The sequence below is a fragment of the Eptatretus burgeri genome, chromosome 12 (assembly GCF_056783735.1).
Source record: "Eptatretus burgeri isolate ZD-2024b chromosome 12, Ebu_testis_v1, whole genome shotgun sequence".
NCBI classification, from domain to species: Eukaryota; Metazoa; Chordata; class Myxini; order Myxiniformes; family Myxinidae; genus Eptatretus; species Eptatretus burgeri.
In genome coordinates, this window is record NC_140972.1 from 77,320,922 (window position 1) to 77,344,077 (window position 23,156).

General features: G+C 43.8%; 2 protein-coding genes across 4 annotated transcripts in view; one reads left to right on the plus strand and one right to left on the minus strand.

The window, feature by feature from the left end:
- Positions 1-2,637: 2,637 nt before the first annotated feature.
- NDUFA10 (NADH:ubiquinone oxidoreductase subunit A10) overlaps positions 2,638-23,156 on the minus strand; it is a 34,436-nt gene continuing 13,917 nt past the window's right edge. The window contains exons 5-10 of the mRNA XM_085848615.1: positions 15,753-15,874; positions 13,692-13,771; positions 5,065-5,119; positions 4,201-4,286; positions 3,190-3,298; positions 2,638-2,888 (exon numbers count right to left, since the gene is read on the minus strand). Of these exons, the coding sequence (XP_085704741.1) occupies positions 2,820-2,888; positions 3,190-3,298; positions 4,201-4,286; positions 5,065-5,119; positions 13,692-13,771; positions 15,753-15,874 (521 nt within the window). The 3' untranslated portion in view covers positions 2,638-2,819. The remainder of the gene's footprint in view (positions 2,889-3,189; positions 3,299-4,200; positions 4,287-5,064; positions 5,120-13,691; positions 13,772-15,752; positions 15,875-23,156) is intronic.
- LOC147015954 (uncharacterized) overlaps positions 4,809-23,156 on the plus strand; it is an 87,719-nt gene continuing 69,371 nt past the window's right edge. The window contains exons 1-3 of one of the 3 annotated variants that reach the window (XM_085848620.1): positions 4,844-4,921; positions 10,258-10,452; positions 22,906-23,063. The gene's annotated coding sequence lies outside the window, so the exon portion shown is untranslated. Of the gene's footprint in view, positions 4,922-10,213; positions 10,453-22,905; positions 23,064-23,156 lie in introns of those variants that run through there. The other 2 variants (XM_085848618.1, XM_085848619.1) reach the window with 2 other exon arrangements.

Consider the following 23,156-nt stretch of genomic DNA (forward strand, 5'->3'; position numbering starts at 1 on the left):
TTTGTTTTTTTTCTTCGGTATGACGGTGATGTTAACACTTCGATTTCTAGTGCGGTTATAATATAATATAATTAATAGGCTGCCGCTATTAATAGGCTATAATATAATATAATCGTCGACACACGTTACTTATAAGGTACTCATAAGTCGAAACGCGTCAATGTAATGCTTCGTGTCAGTGTTCCAGACTCCGTTTTTTTTTTTCTTCGGTATGACGGTGATGTTAGCACTTCGATTTCTAGTGCGGTTATAATATAATATAATATAATATTAATAGGCTGCCGCTCAACGATTTAAATCATAACCGCACTAGAAATTGATGTGTCAACATCACCGTCATACCTGAAGAAAAAATAAAAATAAGAAAAAAATCAGGGAGTCTGGAACACTGACGCTAACCATTACCTCGACGTGTTTCGACTTATGAGTAACGTACAAGTAACGTATGTCGATGTGTGTCAACGATCGCGTAACGTGCCTACAACTTATGGCCAGCGTATGCGGAACGTGTGTCGTACGTCGAGAAATTCTCAACATGCTGAAAATTTCTCGACGTACTCTGCGTATGGCGACGTATGCCATCGCACTACGACGTATGCCAGCGTGCTCTTAACGTATACAAAACTTACCCATAACATATTCAACGTGTGCCAGCTTGGTTCGGCAATTTTTTCATACGTCGGCATACGCTGGCTAAAACGTCAAGGTGTGACAGCGGCTTGACACTTCGATGTCGAGTGCGGTTATGATTTGAATCGTCGAGCCGCAGCCTTTTAATAGGCTACGCCACGTAATCGTCGGCGATACGCTGCCGCGCACTATGCCTAAGTTAGACTATCGTTGGGCATAGGTTGTGAACGCCGACAACACGCTAAGCATTCGTTGGTATAAGTTATCTATATGTTATCGAAACGTTCTGTGTACGTTACTAATACGTTATGCATACGTCCAACTCGTTATGAATACGCCCAAAACTGGAAAAAAAACATCAATAGTTCAGCGTACGCCAGCGTTTTACATACATTTTGATACGTTGCCATACGCTGGCTAAAACGTCAAGGTGTGACAGCCCCTTAACCTAAATTTGATAACATTCTGATTGGTGGGTCTGGAGAAGATGATTTTTGAAGGAATTTACGAAGTCTACCATTTTGACTTGCTTTAAGTCGTGACCGGAACGAGCTTTGCAATCCCCATTACCAGTCGAGAGCAGAACCTTGCTGCCAGATTTCAGCCAGAGTATAAATAGCTTATGGCATTTCGTGGGGCACCCTTACCAGAATTTTTTTTTTTACTATAAACCACAAAACACGGACGATTACCTTTTCAAACAGTCACGACTGCTGTTCAACACTAAACGGAAAGGGAGAAAACAACATTCTTGAGGCCTGAGTCTCGATCTACTGTAATCTATATACCGCAGAGAGGATAATAACATGACCCTTCTGGCCACTCCCATCGGGGAGAGTGGGTGAATTAGTCCTCAAAGAAGGCAATTCTATTTAGGGTATGTATATCTGATAATTTATATAATTGAGATATGCGTACGTCTGATGACACTGGCCAACAATTCATTTTCATCAGATATAATTATCAGTGGGTTAGATAGCTCTTGGAACACCGATTTTAAATCTGTTTTTGGTTTTTCTTTAGCACGTCTCGTTTTCATGAGACCAATCAGATTTGATAAGTTATTGCCTTAATTATAATCAATGGAGGAGATTCATGCAAGGAGGGTTCACAAAATAGTCGGACCCTGACATTCGCGGGGGATATGTTCCTGAAAAATGCCGCGAATGTTGGGGCATTATTTCAATTGAAAAACCGTGAATACGTGAAGGACAAGGCCGCAAATGCAGAAGCAGGTCACATTTAATGAACTGCGAATGTCGGGGTCTGACTGCACTGTTGGTTCCTATCTGACAACCGTGCTCACACGGATCATTACATCGGACGTGACTGGCAACAAAGAAGCACATACGAACCAGGAACGAGCAGTGTTCAGTGTTTTCCTTTGGTTGATCCAGAGATGATTTTCCTGCCACCTCTACATTAAACTTGTGTGATTATTTCCAAAATTGTGCTGAAATTAACACCAGTTACGTTTCCATAACTCGATGTGCTAAAAGAAAACTGAAAACAGATTCGGAATCAGCGTGCAAAACTGGTCCAGAAAAGTGTTTACATCTTTGAAGAGAGAAAAAAAAAAGTTTCATTTCGTCAGTGTAATTATAGAATTGAGAATAACTGGACGCATCTCCACCAAAGTTTGCTCAAGGTACCCAGGGTCAAGTCATTGGCACAAAATAATTCCCTCCTAACCCACCCTCCCTCCGGTGAGAACGTTGAGACGACTTGCAATTTTCACCAGTACACGGAGAACAGTACAAATGTTAAAACCACTGACCCTCACAAAGGGAGCGGGTATTGCACCGTTTTTCATTCCCCAAGTGAAAGCATGTTATTATTATTAAAAGGAGAGGTGTCTGTCCGTCCGTTATGTAAAGAAGAAGCAAGACCTCAAGCAGAGAGGGAAACACCATGTTTCACTCCCGATGGGAACGGGTATTACTAATGATGAAAACCAACTACTGGGAAGGCTCGAAGTTGGTACACAAAGAAGGCAATAACAATAGATTTGCCACAGGAGTTATTTTATTAGGACTACATCACAACATTGGTCGAACCCAATGTAAACAAATCCTTCGCTTGTGAACACAGCACACACGTTACGTGGCATCGTTTGTAAATCTGCCGTATTGATATTTTACAAACAACCAAGAGGAAAACTCTTCAACTTACAGGACAATGCAAAGTGATCACTTCAGCCAGACGAGTTTATCGTTGTCCTCTTTGTTGAACCCCTTCGCATATTTTCTTCCTGGGAGCTGCAAAGAGACCCCGTGCTCATGTCAGTCCAGAATTTAAGGGTGTTTTGTACACAAACAGCAATGAGAGAGCCACAACGGTCATAATCCCATTCAAGCATGTAATGGACTTGTCTTTTAACCAAAAGACTGATGGTCGACAACAACTGCATTTTGCTCGATGATGAAGTGTCCGACTCCAGTTAGAAACAAAATAGTGCACTCATTTTGGCTGAAGCATCATTCGGTGTTGACCAAGGATACTGGCGACTTGGTATTAAATGTGATCAATTTTTTTTAAAGCAGTTTCATGTTCTCTTACATTAAAGTAGTCAAAGTAGTCAGTTTGAGTCTGTAACGCTCCAATGGTCACTTCAGGAATGAACAGGGGCACTGCGAGTAGATTTGCCACTTTTAATTTGTCCTGCACCCTGCAAATGAAAGACAGTTTAAAAGATACTTCCTGCCTTCAAAACCAACACCATTATCACCTCCCACTAATTTTTTTTTTTTAATCACTTAATTGAACAGTAATTTCATTGTCCATTAATATGTAGTTCTAAATTCTTTAAATATACTGTGATTGTAATTTAGCATGTAGTACTGAACTCTCCACTCTCACTGAACACATACACATACTAACTCAGTGCAATATGGGCTGGGAGGATGGCCCAGCCTAGAGGTAAGCACACTCGCTTCTGAGCCACTAAGCTTGGGTAAAAATCTAGGCCAAGCTAAAAACTGTCATCCTGGTGTCTCGCAAACAGGGGCGAGGCATCGGTGTGTGTGCCCTCACTCAGAAGGACGTTAAACTGGGCGTCCCGTCTGCTAGCATCATTGCTTTGTAGACGTTAAAAGATTCCAGTGTCATTTACAAAGAATAGGCAAGCTATTGTTGGTACCCTGAGTAACTTACAAATTCCTACCCTAACCTATAGGGGCAACTACATTAGCAGCACAACCCCACCCTCAGCCAATGATGCTACTCGCAGCCTTGTGCTGCATACGAAGGAAGACGACTCAGTTCAATTTTTTATGAGATGCAGCTGACGGAAACCACAATTATGGAAATTCAAACATCGTAAAAACTTGTCCGTTTTCAGCTCACATGCAATTTAAAGATGTCTGCATTGTCTGTATTGAAATGGTAGGTAAGAATGGGGGGGAGGGTTGGTGAAGAAGGTTCCAAATGTCTGCATATATAAAATGTAGTTGACTCTTTATAAATCGATATATCAAACAATAACAACATTGTTGTGCTTAAAGTCTGGGCCTTATCAGCATACTGGTTTCAACCACCTTTAAGTTACGGTAAAATAAAAAGATTACGCACAGCATTCGCTGATGATGCAAAGTTGTGTCACTCTGCGACGCCCAAGGTCCTTTATCCCACTTAAGGTACTCGATATCCTCCTTGATCTGGGGATCAGCAAAGGTGAAGGTTTGTAAAAATGATAAAATCATGAAACATATGGCTGACACGATGCATCATCATTCAGTGGATGCCTGTTACTTTGGCCCAAATGTTGCTTAAGCTTCGGTCAGGGAAATACTTATCATTGTGTTAGGATGGGGAAGTTAGCTAAGAAATGCACCGACTCCCCCCCCTTTTACCCCTCCCATGATCACATGTAGGGCAAGGACGTTAGGAAACGGTGCAATTTTAACAAATTACAAAAGGTAAATTAACAAGGTACAAGTTATACAAGATTTGATCTTGGGATCCTTGAATTATAAAGAATGGATATCATGTCTTTTGTTGTTTAGATTGATCCAAGGTTCTTAGTAGGACTTGTAAATAAATCACATGCAGGACAGACATAAGTAGACTTTGGTGTACACTCCCTTTGAATTACAACTACTTTCCTAGCTAATATACAAATATATTGTAAATGGTATTTTAAACCCAGGCTGCAAGCATTGTGAGCTGTCCGTTCAGATGAGAACACAAAACAGCTCAACCCAGACAATTTGTTTGTCCAACAGGGTTTTTGAACAGTTCGACAAAAATTGGGACAAGGATTGTGGCATTGTACGTGCAAGAATACCTTAAGGTAAGCTTTATCTGAATTAAAACATCAAAAGTATCCGATTGCAAACTTCACTGAATTTGGATTGTCTGTTTTTTTTTTTACCATTTGCTCAGCCAATGTGGCTCTAAACCATTAACTGTCTGTATAACCAAACACATTATTACCTTTTCAATATCTTCAATTTCTTTCCAATTGTATTCCAGTAATTCACAGTGTTCACTGCAAAGAGAAAAGAAGACTGAATGAAAGACATTTTGATTTGAAATTTAACTTTGCGTTCGTCATGTTGTATGAGCATTCGCCTCAACATCGTTTAATGCCAGGTTCAGAACTTTGTACTTCATCATGGCACATCTTCTCAACATCAAATTATCCATCATCACAGACGATTAAAAACAAACAAACAAATCATTAAACAAGGTCGAAGCTCTTGGACGAGGTGAGAAGAGGGGTAAAAAGGCAACAAACTGACAGTGGGACAGTGGAACCACAGATACAACCACGGATGAACAAACAGGAAACGAGGGGAGGGAACAGTAACCTACAAGTAAAAGGGTTGGGTGAGGATAGGTAGAGTTAATGGAGATAGAAAGGAGGAGGACACGAGAAAATTTTACGACATTAGCCTTTCCGCAGTAATAAATCGATTATCCTTTTCCCACGATTCAAATGTTGGCCTGGATGACAGGGCACATCGATTCAGCCTGGCTTGGTTGTTTTTCATTACGAAATATAATCAAGTCCTACCAACATCTACAAAATAGTTTGACGTCATCAGAACTGTTGGCATGCATTCAAACTGTATTTATTAATAAGCTTTAATTCACTAATTATACATTTTGTTAATCATCCAATTAGGGTGGTGCAAATGTTGAGCACCTGCCTTTGAGCTGTCTCATCTAGGTTTAATTCTTTACCCCCAATATAAAACTGTGACTGGTGCTTCACAGGTAAGGTGTTACATCAAAAAGCATGCCATCATTTGGATGAGATAAGATTGTGCTCGCAAAGATGGTTCGTAGATGTTAAAGATCCAACAGTAGCTTTCAAAAGGAGTAGGTAATTGTTGCCAACACCTGAAAGAAATTCCAAATTCCTGCCCTAACAAGCTATGACTGAGCTTGGCCATTAACACCCCCTCACCCACTTTGGACCAATGGTCGATGGCAGAGACTGAAATACGTATGGGAAAAGCAACAATAACAAACATCATTTTTATTGCTGCCAATTGAGCAAATATTCATACAGGGATGGGGTGGTAATATTTATCCAAGAATTATGGGCAAAAGGTACTTGAACATAGGAACTTCACACAATGCGAAGAAGACTCCATTCCCTTTTTTCTTTATGTCTACGAGAATCAACATACCAGTATTTTTTGTGTTCCATATTTCACTCGCTAGTGTTTTGTGTTTACATACAAGTAGTGGACAATGGAAACACCTGGGTAAATGAGAGACACCGAGTATATTTAAAGCAACAGCTTCCACACAGGTATGGCCCATGTTAATTAAGCAAATAACATCTTAGCATGCTCAGGGTCATGTATAAAAATGTTGCACAGGCCTGGTTGCCTGTAATTATGGCTACAAGAGGAGATGTCAGTGGCTTTGAAAGAGGTGTGATTGCTGGGGTGCATTTGGCAGGAGCTTCAGTGAAAAAGACAGCTCAACTTGCTGAAGTTTCACGAGCAACGGTGTCTAAGGTGATGTCGGCATGGAACTCCGAGGGAAAGACAACATCAGCAAAGAGCAACAGTCGGCGGAAGCGCAGACTCCAGGATCGTGATATCTGTGCATCAATTCAAAGCGCAAGGCAAAGGAAGCGAGCAACTGCAGATCAATTGACTGTAAATTTCAACCTGGGGCAGTCCTGTAAATTTCAGCAGTCAGTTTCATCAAAAACGGTCTGACGAGAATTCCACAGAGTGGGACACCATAATCTGGTTTCAGTGCATGTTTGCATGTCCACTGGTGCAAAGAGCACAGGCAATGGGCGACCAAACAGTGGAGAATTGTGATATGGTCAGATGAATCATCCTTCACCATGTTCTCAGCAAATGGACAAGTGCCCATGTGGTGCCAACATAAAGAACTCTAAAACCATGAGAGTTTGGTTACAACAGTGAAGGATTCTGGTGGTTCTGTAATGTTGTGGGCACTTTTTTTCTGGCATGATTTGGGTGCAGCATTCCCTTCGAAGGCAAGGTCAATTCCAATCGCTACTTCATGGTACCGAGTGATCATCTTCACCCCATGTTGCAGCATTTCTTTCCTGCCGGGAGGGACGTCTTCCAGGATAAAAATGCCCCCATCTACAGAGCACGTGTGGTCGCCCAATGGTTTGATGAGCATGACACTGATGTTATCCATGTCATGGCCTTCTCAGTCACAAGATCTGAACCCAATCGAACATTTACGGGATATTCTGGAACAACGCCTGAGACAGCATTTTCCACCTCCATAAAACAAGTGTGAGTTGATTGACTTTCTTGTGGAAGAATGGTGCCGCATCCCTCCTGCAGATTCCAGACACTGATGGACTCCATGCCACAGTGCATACAGGCCGTACTGGCTGCACATGGTCACCCAATACCCAATGAAGTGACTTTACATTGGTGTTTCCATTTTTTTGTCCACTACCTGTACATCATACATTACCTGAATCTCTGCATAGGACATTTATTGTTTTGGATAAGGATGCACAAGATGCTTATTACATTGTAATCGACTTTTTTATTACTTGCAAAATCGAAGATATTTCAAGTATGTTGCTCAGTTGATTTTGTTATTCTGTCTGTTTGTTTGTCTGTTTATTGCTTACAGGTCACAATTCTAAACCGATAATCATGAAACTTTACCAGGTTGTAGAGGTAGTCTCAACTGAGAAGCCTATTGATTGAGGTCAAAGGTCATCTTGAGGTCAAATTTCTAAAATCGTCATTTTTTCAACTGATTGACTAAAGTTGAACAGGATTTGCATATTGCGTCACTGAATTGGAAAGCCAACTATTTTTGAGATAAAGTCAACGGTCAACCCAAGTCCAAACATCTAAAATCATCAATTTTCAACTGAAAAATCGTCAATGTTCATCCGCTTAACCTGAAAATTAAGCAGCAATTGCAGACCACCACTGAATTTGAAAACCAACTGTTTGAGGTCAAAAGGTCAAACTTCTAGAAATCATCAATTTCAATCTGATAATCAGTTTTCATCCGATTGACCTGAGCTTTGATCAAGATTGTCAATTTTAATCTTCATGAAATGAACAATTTGATGTATCCATGGCAACCTTTGGAGAGGGGGGGGATTTTGCAAGTATCGTGCTCTACACGACGTCTTTTTCTTCTTTCTTTCTTGGAGCGAGGCTCATAGAAGAGCAAGGTAGAACTGACAGTGGGACAAACATCAAGGGAATGAACAAGCAGGAAAAGGGTAGAGCGATGAGGGAAAACAAACTCAAATAAGGACGGGTGTAATCAAGATCTTTTTTGTGGATGACAAGAGATGGTGATGATGCATTGCTTGCTTGAAGCTCTCGAGGGAAGAGTGAGACAGAACAGCCTCTGGAAGGTGGTTCCATAGAAGGGAGAAGCAAAACATAAGAGTTGAGGTCCAGTCAGCTTGGATTTTGGAAGTTTAACCAGGAGGAGCTTACTAGAAGAAAGCGTGGATTCAGGGATTGCTGGGGAGGGTCGGATGACGAACAGAGCAAGGGGAGAAATGTTGGAGACCAGACGGAAGAAAACAGAGAAAGATCACAGACATGCCTGCACTGCGAGAGCAACAGACGTTGCACTTCGGCCTTGTCACGGCAGATTCCAATAATTTTGAGATTCAGATTCCACAGAATCCAGGAGACAGATATGATGCTGGGGTGGTCAGACCATAGCATAGAGCAGTACTCCATTGAGCTATGGACAAAGCCCTTGTAGACTGAGTAGCTCTGATTTTTCCAAGGAAAGACTGATCGACAGAAATGATATCTTTGACTGGCTTTGGAGGCCAGCTTTTTTGTGGTTAGCCCAGAAATGGTCATGGCTGACGGTGAAGTTCCTAGAAGTTCAAGAATTTAAAGGTTTTACTTGTGACCTTTAAATTTGCAGTCTTTAAAATGGACTAGAGTATGCTCTGCTTAAGCCATTCGGGTTAGAGGCGAAGCGGTACGCATGCGCACATGGCGTTTAATGCCGTGTTGCATTTATCGGGTCAAAAGGGCTCTGTTTTGGTTTATTATTATTATGTCTGACCCCAACCACACCTCCTGGTCTATGGGCAGTGAGGCAGAAGCAAATGTGCTGGTGTGGCAGATGGCCATTGCTGCTCACAGATCATGCAGCTTTGCCTGTATGGGACGTGATTTGTGCCTCACTGCTCCATCTGACGAGACCGAGCTCTATTTATCGATATACAGTATCTCATTTATTTCAAAGCATGGGTTAAAACATAACTTCACAGTGGATGGGGGGGGGGGGTATGATAGTCAGACCCATGCTGTTTGGTGATTCTTCATAAACATGGCAAAGCTGAACAAGGTTTCCATCAAGGCTCTCTCAGGTCGAACAGTGGAAAAAGAAAAACCCAAAAAACTGAACTTTGAACAAAGGGAGTGAGGAGTGACCGGTGGTGAATAAGTTGGACACGGCTAGTGAAGTAGTAGATGAACAAGTCATATTAAGGATATCAGTCATATAAAGATAGTAAAAATATCCACAAGTTGGCGAGATATTGAATACTATCAGATTTGATCGTTGGGTACTCAAACTCAAACCTCCTCTTACTGAGGAAAACCAAACACATTGACAACAGTGCTGTAAATGCTACGACTGGATACAAAATGAGCACATGATCATTCTTATACAAGACTTCTCTTTAATGAATCCTGACTTCTGTACAAACAAATAACTCATGTTAAAGTCGTTTAGACCTCCATCTCCACCATCTTATTTCACACCACTTTCAAAAAAAATGTATGATTTTAAAAACCCATTAAACCCCGAATGCATCATTGGAATACTTCAGGCTATGGAATGTGGAGTAATGGTCTTGGGAGCATTCATCTGAAATGGTTCAAGACCTCACATCCCACTACAAGGGGCCAAGTGATAACAACGGATATGTGGATTGTGGCAATTTAACCTTGTTCACATTTTCAACCAGATACAGATGAAATGCTTCTATATGAAAATCCTATCATCCATCAAGGTCATTGGTTTCAAGGATAATTCAATGGACATTACATGGATTTCAAAGACTTGGAATGTGCTCTGAACCATCACCATTATCTGGCATCATTATGATGTGTTGGATCGTTGCAGCAAAACGTGTGCATCACTATTACTTCTCTTTTGAACCAGGTTTATGTTAGGCTACTTTGAAGGAATGGTGCGAGATGCTGTTCGTGACCATCTAGTGCCGTCAAGTCATGGCCGACATCTGGTGACATTCCCGATCAGATTTCCCAAAACATCCCAAAACTGCACTGCTATCAGAAGCTCTGGCAGAGACAGCTTCGTTGCAAGCCTTCACCCCATCCATACAGCCCATGAAAGGTCTGCCTCTTCCTCTTCTCTCAATGATACCCAACATAGTTAATTTCTCCATACTTTCGTTTTCTGCACGCATGAGGTGGCCAAAATATGCCAGTTGCTGTTTTTGCATCAGTGCTTCTAATGGGCTGACAGGATGGCCGAGAGGTACGCACACTCACCTCGAAGCTGTCTCGCCTGGGTTTGAATCCCAACCCAGCTATAAAACGTCATCCCAGTATTTCAGAGGCAGGGCAATTCATCAACGTGCACCGTACCTCCGATGTATGCTAAAGGGGCGTCCCGTCTGCCAGCATTAGTTGATGGATGTTAAAGATCCTATGGTGTCCCTCACGAAAAGTAGGGGAGCTATTGCCAGCACTCTGGCCAAATTCGAAATTCCTGCCCGAACCAGTAGAGGGCATTGCATCAGCAGCACAGCCACATCCTAGGCCAATGATGCAACCCCACAGCCTTGTGCTGCGAACGAACGAAGACGTGCTTCCAATGTGCATGGTGGTATAATTCCCTCCACCACCGAAGGTCTGTTTGTCCATGAGCAGGATATCTCAAAAACTTGTGGATTGATTTGGACGAAATATGAATCGATTAGATTTTGGTGAAGATCCAGATCCGGATATTGGATTTCCCAAAACCTCCCTATCCTGCACTGCTTTCTGAAACATTATTAAGTGATTACTCACCATTGAGTGATCGGGCCAAAACTTTATATAGCATGATATCTCAAAAGTTATGGACAGATTTGGATGAAACTTGGCGGACAGGTTCGGTGTGTGACAAGGACGAATCGATGTGATTTTGGTGAAGATCCAGATCCGGATCAAGAGATGAATTTTTCAATTTCTACTCTATCCTTCACCATTGAGAGATTGAGAGATGGAAAAATGATATACAGAATGACATTTCAAAAAGTTGTGAACAGATTATGACAAAACTGAGTGGATGAGTTGGTTCGGTGACAAGAACAAGCTGATTAGATTTTGGTTCAGTTCCAGATCCAGATCCAGCCTATCGGTGGGACACAAAATGTAAACTGTTCAGCATGGCGGAGGTATGCGCTCTCCCAAGTGCCTTTCTAGTTGAACAATGAAATAGCAATGGTCATGGGGAAGGAAACAGAAGGAAGGCAATAACAGTGAAGTGTATGTAATAAACTGAACAAATCCCTTACCCACTAACCGATCATACGTGCCCACGATGCCAAACGAACTAATGGGATGGCTTATGTATCTAACGCCTTATCTGGGCCCACAGTCATACCACAATAGTCGTACTGGAGTTCCTCAAGGCAGCATTCTGGGCCCTGTTCATTTTCTGGTTTTCATCCATGATCTATCCGACTCTCTGGAAAATCCTCTATATCTCTTTGCTGATGACTCCACCCTCTGCCGTACCATCTGTCATCCCTCAGACCGGCAAGCAGCAGCTTCTTCGCTCACTGCAGATCTGGATAAAATCACAAACTGGTCCAACACGTGGAACATGTCTTTCAATCCGGACAAATCTCACACTCTCCCCATGTCTCTTCGAAAGGACCGTTTAGAACCCCCCCCATCCACTTTCTCAACAATCCTCTGGAAAAAGTCCTTTCTTTCAAGCTTCTGGGTCTCACTATCTGCCATGAACTTTCCTGGGAAAGTCACATTTCAAACCTCACCTCCAAAGCTAGTCCCAGACTGGGAATCCTCCGTCGTGCAAAGTCCTTCCTCGGCCCTCCTGAGCTCCTGACCACTTACAAAGCTTTTGTCCGTAGCCTGATGGAGTACTGCTCTCCCCTCTGGGCTGGTGCTCCTGCCTCCTACCTTTCTCGGCTTCACGCTGTAGAAACCAGGGCATTTCGGATCATCGGCATCTCCCGCAATGAAGCTGAGTCTTTGGGCCTCTCACTCAATCACCACAGGTTGGTCGGTGGTCTGTCTCCTACCGTCTCCTCTCCAGCCTCGCCCCCCCCTGCTCTCTCTGCGATTTGTCCCCACCACATTTCCACAGGGCGCTCGAGGTCAGCCAACAACCCCCTTCTGGTAAAACTACCAAAATCACGAATCACTGCTCACCTTCACTCTTTCATTCCTCTTTTTTCCCACCTTTGGAATAAACTTCCTCACTCTATTCATTCCCATTATTCCCTCCAGGCTTTCAAAACAGCTGTTCACCACCACCTCTTATCATCCCCCATCCAAATCCTCGATCTTTTCTACCCCCGATAATCCACCCAAGCCCACTTCCTTCAAATTCCCTGCTTTCCCTCCTGAAAGTCCCTGTAATGTCCATCTTCTATTCCCCATGTTCCCCGTCCCATCCCTATCCCTTCCACAGATCTCCTAATGTGTCTGTTCCCCACTGTTTTGTCCCTCCCACTCCCGCCCCTCTTGTCTCATGTCCCCTTGATGTGTATTGTGTGTTAGCTCTCACATGAGCCTCGACAAGGTATACAAAAATAAAAAAATAAAAACAAAATAGAGATGACAGAGTTTTGACAGGATAGAAAGAAATTCTTCAAGCACCGATTTTTGTTCTTGCAGTCCATGGAATTTTAAACATTCGTATCCAACACCACGTTTCAAAACTGTCAATCTTCTTCCTTTCTTTTTCACTGTCCACGAATCACATCCATACATTGCAACTAGAAATACCAGAGCATCACCATCCTCCTCTTGATATGTTGTGTTGTTGTTCGTCTTTCGGCTGCTCCCGTTAGGGGTCGCCACAGCAGATCATCCGTTATGATCCGCATACTGATTTGGCACAGGTTTTATGCCGGATGCCCTTCCTGACGCAACCCTGGTCGCCTCTTACGACACAGGGATAAGGATTGGGTTTCGCCATTATTCCGGCCTGCCCTACACCCTCTCATAGCATGGCCCAGTGCAGAGCTCCCATCCTCAAGCGATCCTCAAACCCAAGCCTCCGGGTAGCCAGATTACAGGTGCATGCCACTACACCCGGTTCTCCTCCTCTTGATATGTATTGTCACATATTTGTCTTTCCAGATTTTTTATCAATCCTGACATTGCTGGTCTCCCCCAACACCAACGGTCTATTAATTTCTCCTCCACATTCTCCACTCACTTCAATCTTTGAACCCAGAAATGCCAGTGACCATCTTGTTGAATTATCTGCATCCCTATTGCTCCCATCAATCAAGTGTGAGGTGGTCCAACACACTATTTGGTGCATTCTGTAATTTTGGTCCTTCATGGCAATCCCTCGTCGTTAAAAAAAATGTAAGCACGATAATTTACCTGATTTTTGGAAGAAACTGCTGCTTGTAAGCATGCTCGATGTCTTCCAAGTAACTGCTTGAGATCTTCTGTTCATGAGGCTGGAATCGAGATTGCAGTACAAAAAGCAGTGCACAATTAATTAATTAATTAACTAACTAATCAGGATTGACACATACTTATCGATCATCATGGATGTGCTCAATACAATTTACAAGCAACTTAATATATTAATGCAACATGTTATCATGGGTTAGATTATTGGACATGATCAAGGAACATCAATTATAAACACGAAGAAGAGGTACCGGCAAAAAAAAAAAATATATATATATATATATATCTTCTTCTTCCTCTTTCGGCTTGCTCCCGCTAGGGGTCGCCACAGCGGACCAACTGTCTCCATTTTGCTCTATAATATATATATATATATATATATAATATATATATATATATATATAAACTTTCACCCTGTAAAAAATCGTGCAAATGAATTATTGAAATTTCAGCTGCTTTTTTAATATCCTTTTCTCACCTGTGTTGCAAGTTTAGCAAAAGGTGGTGTATAATCAGACATACTGTTTGATAGGGTGATATATTACTACTATATGAATAAAATGGAAATGCTGAAAAAAAACAAAAACACGTATTGAATATAGCAAGCGTTTTCTGAATCTAATCGATATGAGAAACTGGATTGAATGAGACTCACCATTATCAGTGAAGAGGGAGCTGAAGGAGGAAGAGTTTATGCTTTAATGTAAATTAAAACTGACCCATCTAGGCTCACCTTGCTCAACTATAATCACATTGTTGCAGCATTATTCAACCACATCAATGTTTGTGGATTGGGCTTGATTAGTGGTATCCCCATAGGACAAATGTTGCCAGCCGGACACATGCAGGGACGGACGGACGGACGGACAGATGGATGCAGACATACCGATATCAAGCTCCTTTTAAATGATAGATTGCATGAAGAGAGAATGACGGAAAAGGAGTTGGGGTGGTGGGGTGGATGGGAGTAGGGCGAGTGACAACATGCAAAACAAAACAAATACAACATTGTGTGTGAAAGCCAGTATTTAAACTTTCGTTTAGAAAACTGATACCCAACCCCCATATTTTCTTTCTTGTAGTGCTCTCATCCACCCTGTAACCTTCACCTTCTTCCATCCAAATCTCGAGTCTAACCTCTTATATTCATACTTTGGACCTTTTCCGCTTTCAGCAAATCCTTCACAGGCAGCAGATTGCCACCAGTACTGAAAAAAAAAAATGTTTAAGCCAGCTCCTTTCTGGTCTTGAACAGTCTTCTCCATGCTTTGGTTCCTACTCCCACACCCATCCACCCACCCCCCCCCCAAGTATCTGCTGGGTGCATATGGCCCACCAGCAACAAACCCCCTTCTAATGAAACTCCCACAATCCAGAATCACTGTTCACCTCCACTCATTTGTTCCTCTTTTTTTTCCCCACCTGTGGAACAAACTTCCATATTCCCTTCAATCTCATTCTTCCCTCCAGGTCTTCCAGACAGCTGTTCACCACCATCTAAGGTCATCACCATCCAAAGCCATGATCTTTTCTAGACCTGTTAAACCATCCCCCTCACCCACCTCACCTTGTACCCCTCTCCCTATATTGTCTTGAGCTCATGGTAGAGTTTGCACTATTACATGGAAGACACGGACAATGGGAGACATACGTATACTCCTCCTCTTCTTCTTCTTTCGGCTGCTCCCGTTAGGGGTCGCCACAGCGGATCATCCGTATGATCCGCATAGTGATTTGGCACATGTTTTACGCCGGATGCCCTTCCTGACACAACCCTAGTCGCCTCTTACGACACAGGGATAAAGGGAGACATACGTATACTAAACAAATTAAAAGGACTTGGAGTAAAGATGGACAAATCAACACCGCACAAGATATAAACGAGGCTTTCCAACATAATGAGCTATGTGCTCAATGGGAAGGAAGACCAAACAGGTGAACCAGAATTCGAAAATGATGAAAATAAAAATATTCAGAAACAAGATACATGAGAAACCAAGGACCTCAAAGGCCATCGTGCCAAACCTTCCCATGCTGCTTCAGACGATTTTGTATTTCTGGCAGTGGCATGTCAATGTAGATGACAAGGTGTGGAGGCAAAAACTCATCGATGCTGATCCGTTTGATCTCCGTGTAGTAAGCCACACCTACGTAAAAGTTCAGGGTTAGACATTGCAAGACTGTTGTTGAAAGAACAGAAAACATTTTTTTCACACCTGCATTTATTACACACACAAACTTAGGAAAACAACTCGTTAATCAATTTATGTACATTGCATGTTAGTCGGCAATGCCCAGCAACATTAAAACAGCAAAACAAACCATAAGGCTAACACGACGTCACCAAATTAATGCCTCAACTGTAGAGGCATCAAAAAACAGAAAAATAAATAAAATGTTGTTTTCGCCTTTTTAAGGACAAATGACCTTTTGCAACAGCCACAAGTATTGGTGCTTAATTGGGAATACGTTGCATCAAATATCGAGTCAGGTCAGGTCGAGTATGGGAGTATGCACAAGATCAGCGCGTCACTGCGTCCACTTTCCACCGGTACTCCAGGGGTCTCCATCTGGCCATCCTCAAGACAGATGCCTGGCCCATTCCCATCTCCTTGAGATGCTGATCAACCTGCAGCAACCACTAGGCACGTGGTCAGGACATTGGCATCCTCCACCCACAAGGCTCCCTTGCTGAGAAAATCTGGTGAGCAGGATCAGCATCAGGAAAACGAGCTACATGTCCATACAGCCACAGCTGACAGACCATACCGGAAACAAATCTTATCCGAATCTCTCTCAGCAAACACTCGTTGGAAAAAGTCCAACCAGTGATTGCCAAGGATTCTCCGAAGAGACCTGGTACCGAAGGAGTTAAGTCTCCATCACAGATCCGTGGACAGAGTCTACATCCGCAGAGCAAGACGGGAAACACCAAAGACTTAAACTCTTAAAGACTCAGACTTTTGTCCTCCTGCATAGGTACCGGCAGCACCACAACCCATGATCCAGTGAATCCATGACTTACCAAGCCCGACCACAGACATCTATTGACCTCTGGCTCACAACATGCAGAGACGTGAATATCACTGCCAAGGTAAGTGAATCTCTCTGTGACCTCAACATCCTCAACACAAAAGGGAAGACGAGATAGCAGCATCCAAGATGTCATTGAAAGCCTGTATCTTCTTTTTGACTCAAGAAACCCGTAATCCCAGTAACTCCGACTCTTCGTTCAGTGCCTGCAGGGTCCCCATAAGGATATCCAGCATCTCTGCAAAGATGATTGCATAATTTGCAAAATCAATGTCAGAGATCTTGACATTCCCAAAGGATGCACTGCAACTTGATCTCTCTGACATCCTCCCCAAAATCCAGTCCACACAAGCACTGAAAAGTGTGGAGACCAGGACACACACCTGCCGAACTCCATTAACAACTGGAAATAAGTCAGAGATGGAACCACCACACCTTACATCACTCTCAGTACCAGAGTATAGTTCAGAAATCAGATTGATCAGTTTTGGAGGTACCTCACGAAGACCGAGAATCCTCCAGAGGGCATCCCAATTCACTGAATGGAACGCTTTGCAGAGATGAACATAGGTTGCGAGCAGCCCCTCTTAAAACTCTTGCCTGTGTTCGGGGAGGACCCGAAGAGCAAGGATATGGTCAATCGTTGACCTCTTTGGTGTAATGTCCGATTGCTCTGGGCGCTGGTTGTCAAGCAGATGGGGGCAAACCCTATCAAGAATTATTATCCGAGTAAAGACCTTGCCCAGCACCAAGAGCAACATCACCCCTCGGTAGTTGTTGCAGTCCTGGCAATCATCATTTCCCTTTCCATAGAGGGACAACAAGGCCCCTCTTCCAGTCAGTTAGGATGATGCCTCTGCTCCAATCAGAGCACAGAACTGCATGCATCAACATGAGTGCAGCATTTCCACCAGCCTTGAGAAGGTCAGCACGGATGCCACACATCCCAAGAGCTTTAGCCCCTTTCAACTGGTTCACCAAGCCTGTGTTTCCACAAATTAAGGCGGTTCACAGTTGATTGGAGTGTCAGCAATGGGGATAGCAACACCCCTGACATCCAACTCAACAGCTGGTGGGTCAGCCTGGTATAGGTACTCAAAGTAACCAGCCCAGCGGGGCTTCACTTCCGACTCCCACCCCCTCCGCTCTAACTGCAATACACAGAGGGACAGGGGTTGGAGGAATGCAATGCATGGATTCCTCTGTAAGCAGGACGAGAATCACTTGCCCACAAGTGATGCTCTACCCTTTCACAGATTCCTCGCACATAGGCATCCTTATCCCCCCTCAGCGAACATAGTATCATGCCTCAGCTCCTGAACAGCTCAGGTCTGCCATCAAGCCTGACCCTGCGACTCTGCTCAACGGTATCCAGTGTCCTTTTGGACACAAAGTCCTTCTTCACCTGATGGTGGGTTCCAAGCCAACCCACCAGCAACATCAAGGATGGTGGTCTTGAAGGCACTCCACAGCTCTTTAGGATCCCCCAAAACACCCAACCCCCCAAATCCCCACTCATCCTATCCATACACCCTCCTCCATATCCATACACCCTCCTCACCAAGTGGTGAGGAGGGTATATAGATGTGGATGAAAAATATTGTGTAAATGGGAGAAAAGTTGAAAATTGTTCTTGTGGTTATACAATTATACAATAATTTTTTTTTATGCCTTTAAAAGGTTTTTAGAAAAATGATTTCTACTTAAGGCCTGCAAATGTTATATTTTAGACAAATATTTCTTTTTTTTTTAACTCAAGACTAATAACCCTGAGCATGAAGAGGCAATGCTACTACAACTGTAGTAGAGTCTAGATTAGAAAGACTAAGATATGTTTGCTCATATTTAATACCAGAATTTATCACTGCCCTTGTACTGATCTTACACCTCCCATCCCCCAGAAGTACCTCTGCCTGGGGCTTCCCCTCCGCTCCCGCCTCTTGTTTGTCTGTGTGTTATACCGACCTCCGAACAGTGACGATCCCATCTACATCTCTCTCAGACAACATGGACAAACTTTTATCCACTTATCCCAACTCTCTCTTCCTCATGTGTGGCAATTTCAATTGCCACCATGCGACTTGGCTGGGTGTTGGTACCTTTCTCACCAGCCATGGCACTTCAACAAAGGACTTCTGTGACTTAATGGGACTGACTCGGTCTGTAAACTTTCCAACCTGGATTTCTCCCAACGGCAAATCTTCTCTTCTGGACTTGGCGATGACAAACTTTCCCACAAACGTTTCCTGTTCTTTCTTTGCTCCAATTGGTTCATCTGACCATATGCTTGGGAAAGTCAAAAATCTGGCCATTCTCAGAGAGCTGCCTTAATGCCAGCGAGTCTGGAAGTTCACTCAAGCAGATTGGCAGGGACTGCAAGCAGCCATCTCTCGTCAGGACTGATCTTCCATATCTACTGTCTCTGATGTACACTCAGCCTGGGTATTCTTCCACAGAAACATGCTCTCTCATGCACAGATTTATCCCCTTGAGTCTTCAATTATCCTACCCTTCTTCAGGCCCATGATACACTGAATCCTGTGGTGAAGCAGTTGCTCTGAAATAACTTGCATTCTCTTCCTGGAAGGCTAATCTGACCAAAGACAATCCCAGTGCATTCCAAAAGGTCTGCAGCGAGTGTGTTCACTCTCAGGAGAGCCAGAAAACAACATCTGTTCAACTTCAAGAATTAACTTTCAAACTCGTCTTCATGTAAAACCTGGTGGTGCCTTGTTAAGTCTGTCTCTGGTGTACACCCCACTTCCATCTCTCCCCTCTCTTCAAATGGCACTGAAGCGAACTCTGCTCATGAGAAGGCTGAATTCCTCAATTCTGTATTTGACTTTAAATATTGTGTTCTCAACGCCTCACTCTCTGTACCCATCCTTCCCCATCATTCCCAACTATTCCTCGACTCTGTCTTTTGCACCTGAGAAGAAAGATGAAAAAGGTTCTTTCAACCCACGACTGAATCTGCTACTGAACCAGATGGCATCCGCTCACGTGGCCTAAAAACCTGCTCTGCTCTCTCTCTCTCTCCAAAAGGACTGTCTGGCAAAGCCTCTTATCCACTTTCTTAACAATCCTCTTTTTTATTTTTGTATACCTTGTCGAGGCTCGTGTGAGAGCTAACACACAACGCACATCAAGGGGGCATGAGACAAGAGGGGCGGGAGTGGGAGGGACAAAACAGTGGGGAACAGACACATTAGGTGATCTGTGGAAGGGAGAGGGATGGGACAGGGAACATGGGGAATAGAAGATGGACATTACAGGGACTTTCAGGAAGGAAAGCAGGGAATTTGAAGGAAGTGGGCTTGGGTGGATTATCGGGGGTAGAAAAGATCGAGGATTTGGGTGGGGGATGATAAGAGGTGGTGGTGAACAGCTGTTTTGAAAGCCTGGAGGGAAGAATGGGAATGAATAGAGTGAGGGAGTTTATTCCAAAGGCGGGAAAAAAGAGGAATGAAAGAGTGAAGGTGAGCAGTGATTCGTGATTTTGGTAGTTTTACCAGAAGGGGGTTGTTGGCGGACCTTGAGCGCCCTGTGGAAATGTGGTAGGGACAAATCGCAGAGAGAGCAGGGGGGGAAAGGCTGGAGAGGAGACGGTAGAAGACAGAAAGACCACAGACTAACCTGCTGTGATTGAGTGAGAGGCCCAAAGACTCAGCCTCTTTGCGGGAGATGCCGATGATCCGAAATGCCCTGGTTTCTACAGCGTGAAGCCGAGAAAGGTGGGAGGCAGGAGCACCAGCCCAGAGGGGAGAGCAGTACTCCATCAGGCTACGGCCAAAAGCTTTGTAAGTAGTCAGGAGCTCAGTAGGGCCGAGGAAGGACTTTGCACGATGGAGGATTCCCAGTCGGTGACTGACTTTGGAGGCGAGGTTTGAAATGTGGCTTTCCCAGGAAAGGCTCTTGAGAAAATTCAATCATTAAAACTCCTGGGTGTCACTATCAGCCATGTTCTGTCTTGGACAAACCACATTTCAAAGTTGGCCTATTAAGCCAGCCACCGACTGGGCATCCTCCGTCGTACAAAGTTCTTTCTTGACACTCCTGAACTCCTATCCACCTACAAGGCTTCCATCCACAGCTTGATGGAGTACTGCTCTCCTCTCTGGGCTGGCTCCTCTATCTCACAACTTGCTCAGCTTCATGCTATGGAAACTAAAACCTTCAAGATTACTGGAATCTCCTGCAATAAAACTGAATCTATGGGTCTATCACTTTGCCATCATAGACAGGTCAGTGGTCTCTCTGTCTTCTACCATCTCCTTTCTTGTCTTACACCCTCTGGTCTTTCCGTGGATTGTCGCCCCCCCCCCGCCCCAGGTTTCTGCAAGCCACAGGTGGTCCACCATCAACCGCCTTCCGGTGAAACTACCCAAATCCAGGATCACTACTCACCTACACTTATTTGTTCCTCTCTTTTCCTGCCTGTTGAACCAACTTCCACATTCTCTTCAATATCATTCTTCCCTCCAGGTCTTTAAGACAGCTGTTCACCACCACATCAGATCATCCCCCATCCAAAGCCATTATCTTTTTGACCCTCATCAACACCCCTACCCTAACTCAACCCAATTCCTCCTTCCAAAGTTCCAGTTTTCCGTCCTGAGCATTTCCTTCTGTGTCCATCTTGTCCACCCCATGCATCATCTCCTGCACATGATTCTTCCCCACACCCATTGTTTGTCCAAGTCTCCTTCTATCTTGGCCTTCAACTCTGCTGTTGGTGCTCTCTCTCTCTCTCTCTCTCTCTGTGTCTCTCTGTGTCTCTCTGTGTCTCTCTGTGTCTCTCTGTGTCTCTCTGTGTCTCTCTGTGTCTCTCTGTGTCTCTCTGTGTCTCTCTGTGTCTCTCTGTGTCTCTCTGTGTCTCTCTGTGTCTCTCTGTGTCTCTCTCTCTCTCTCTCTCTCTTGTTCCTTTTGTCCTGTTGAATCCTGATCCATTCAGTGTACTAGTACGAGCTCCTCCATGAGCCTCAAATATGCATACAAAAAAAAAGCTCAATAGTTGTCAGCAATGCCACGAGCCAGTTTTCATTTGCAATTCTTCGTACAATCGTATTCATCACAATCGTCTACCATGCCCTATGCAGAGCATTAGTGCAGCCATAGCAGTTATTCGGCTACAATCCTGGTCGGGTCACCACTCCCACTCAGAAATTTGGAATTTGTTCCTGGTGCCTGCGATGCCTCGCCAACTCTTCGTGAAGGACGTCATGAATGTGGGGAGAGTGGAGAGGTGCAAATGGGGTGTAATGAAGTGCAGGTGGGATGCAGAGAGGAAAAATGAAGATTTTAGCTCTTGTGTGTCCACAGCAAACGAGACAGAAGACGAGAGAGACAGAACGTGTGAGGATAGTTTATAATAGCGTGTGAGAAAGTATGCAAGTGTAAATGATAAAGTCTATCATCAATCTGGCATTCCACCCACTCAGCGCTTTGCCCCACCTTCCTCCTCGCGCTGCAGATCAGGTCAGGACTCTCCTCCTCACCTAGCCCTCCGCACTCAGAATAAGCAGCCTCCTCACACCCAGATGACTGTGTGACCTCTGCAGAAGACCGTAGCAAAGAGACTGTAGGGAACACTTGAATCATCCCTTCGCGGCTATTTTATAGACATTGGGTGAATCCGGATCTTCACCAAAATCGAATCAATTCTTCCTTGCCATACACCCAACCTTGTCCACCAAGTTTCATCCGAATCCGTCCACAACTTTTTGAGATATGATGCTATATATCGTTTTAGCTCTGCCTTTCAATGGTGAAGAATCACTCAAAAAATTCTAGTTGTCAGATCCGGATCCGGATCTTCACCAAAATCTAATCAGTTCGTCGTTGTCACACACTCAACTTGTCCATTTCATCCGGATCCGTCCACAACTTTTTGAGATATCCTGCACACAGACAAACAAACAGACAGAGAGGGGTGAACACATCTCCTCCTTCACCTTTGGTGGTGGAGGTAATAACTGCCAGGAGACCGCTATGTGTTGTATGCATTTGCCTTGAGGAACAACAGTTTCACAGAACCGCAACAATATGCAAGCGATTGACTGAATTTCCGACTGTCCAGATAATCAGTTGAGCTTCGTTCTTAATCAAGGTCTTGACTTTTTTGTTTTTCCTTCTTCTTTTTCAGAACCTCTCCAAACAGTGGGTCCACAACTTCAGCCATGCCTCCACTAAAGTAGATCCATGACGCATGAGCAAAACCTATACTTTCATGTCAACCTACACCTGCATGCAAGCAGAATGGCTGCAGCAATGTGCAAGCCAGCAGAACGACCTGCAATGAAGGTAATCTTCTTTTTCTGTTGTTTACTCTGTCCCAACTCTACAGTGTGCAAATTAAAGTTTAACAAAAACTCTCAATATAGTTATGTTAAGGTT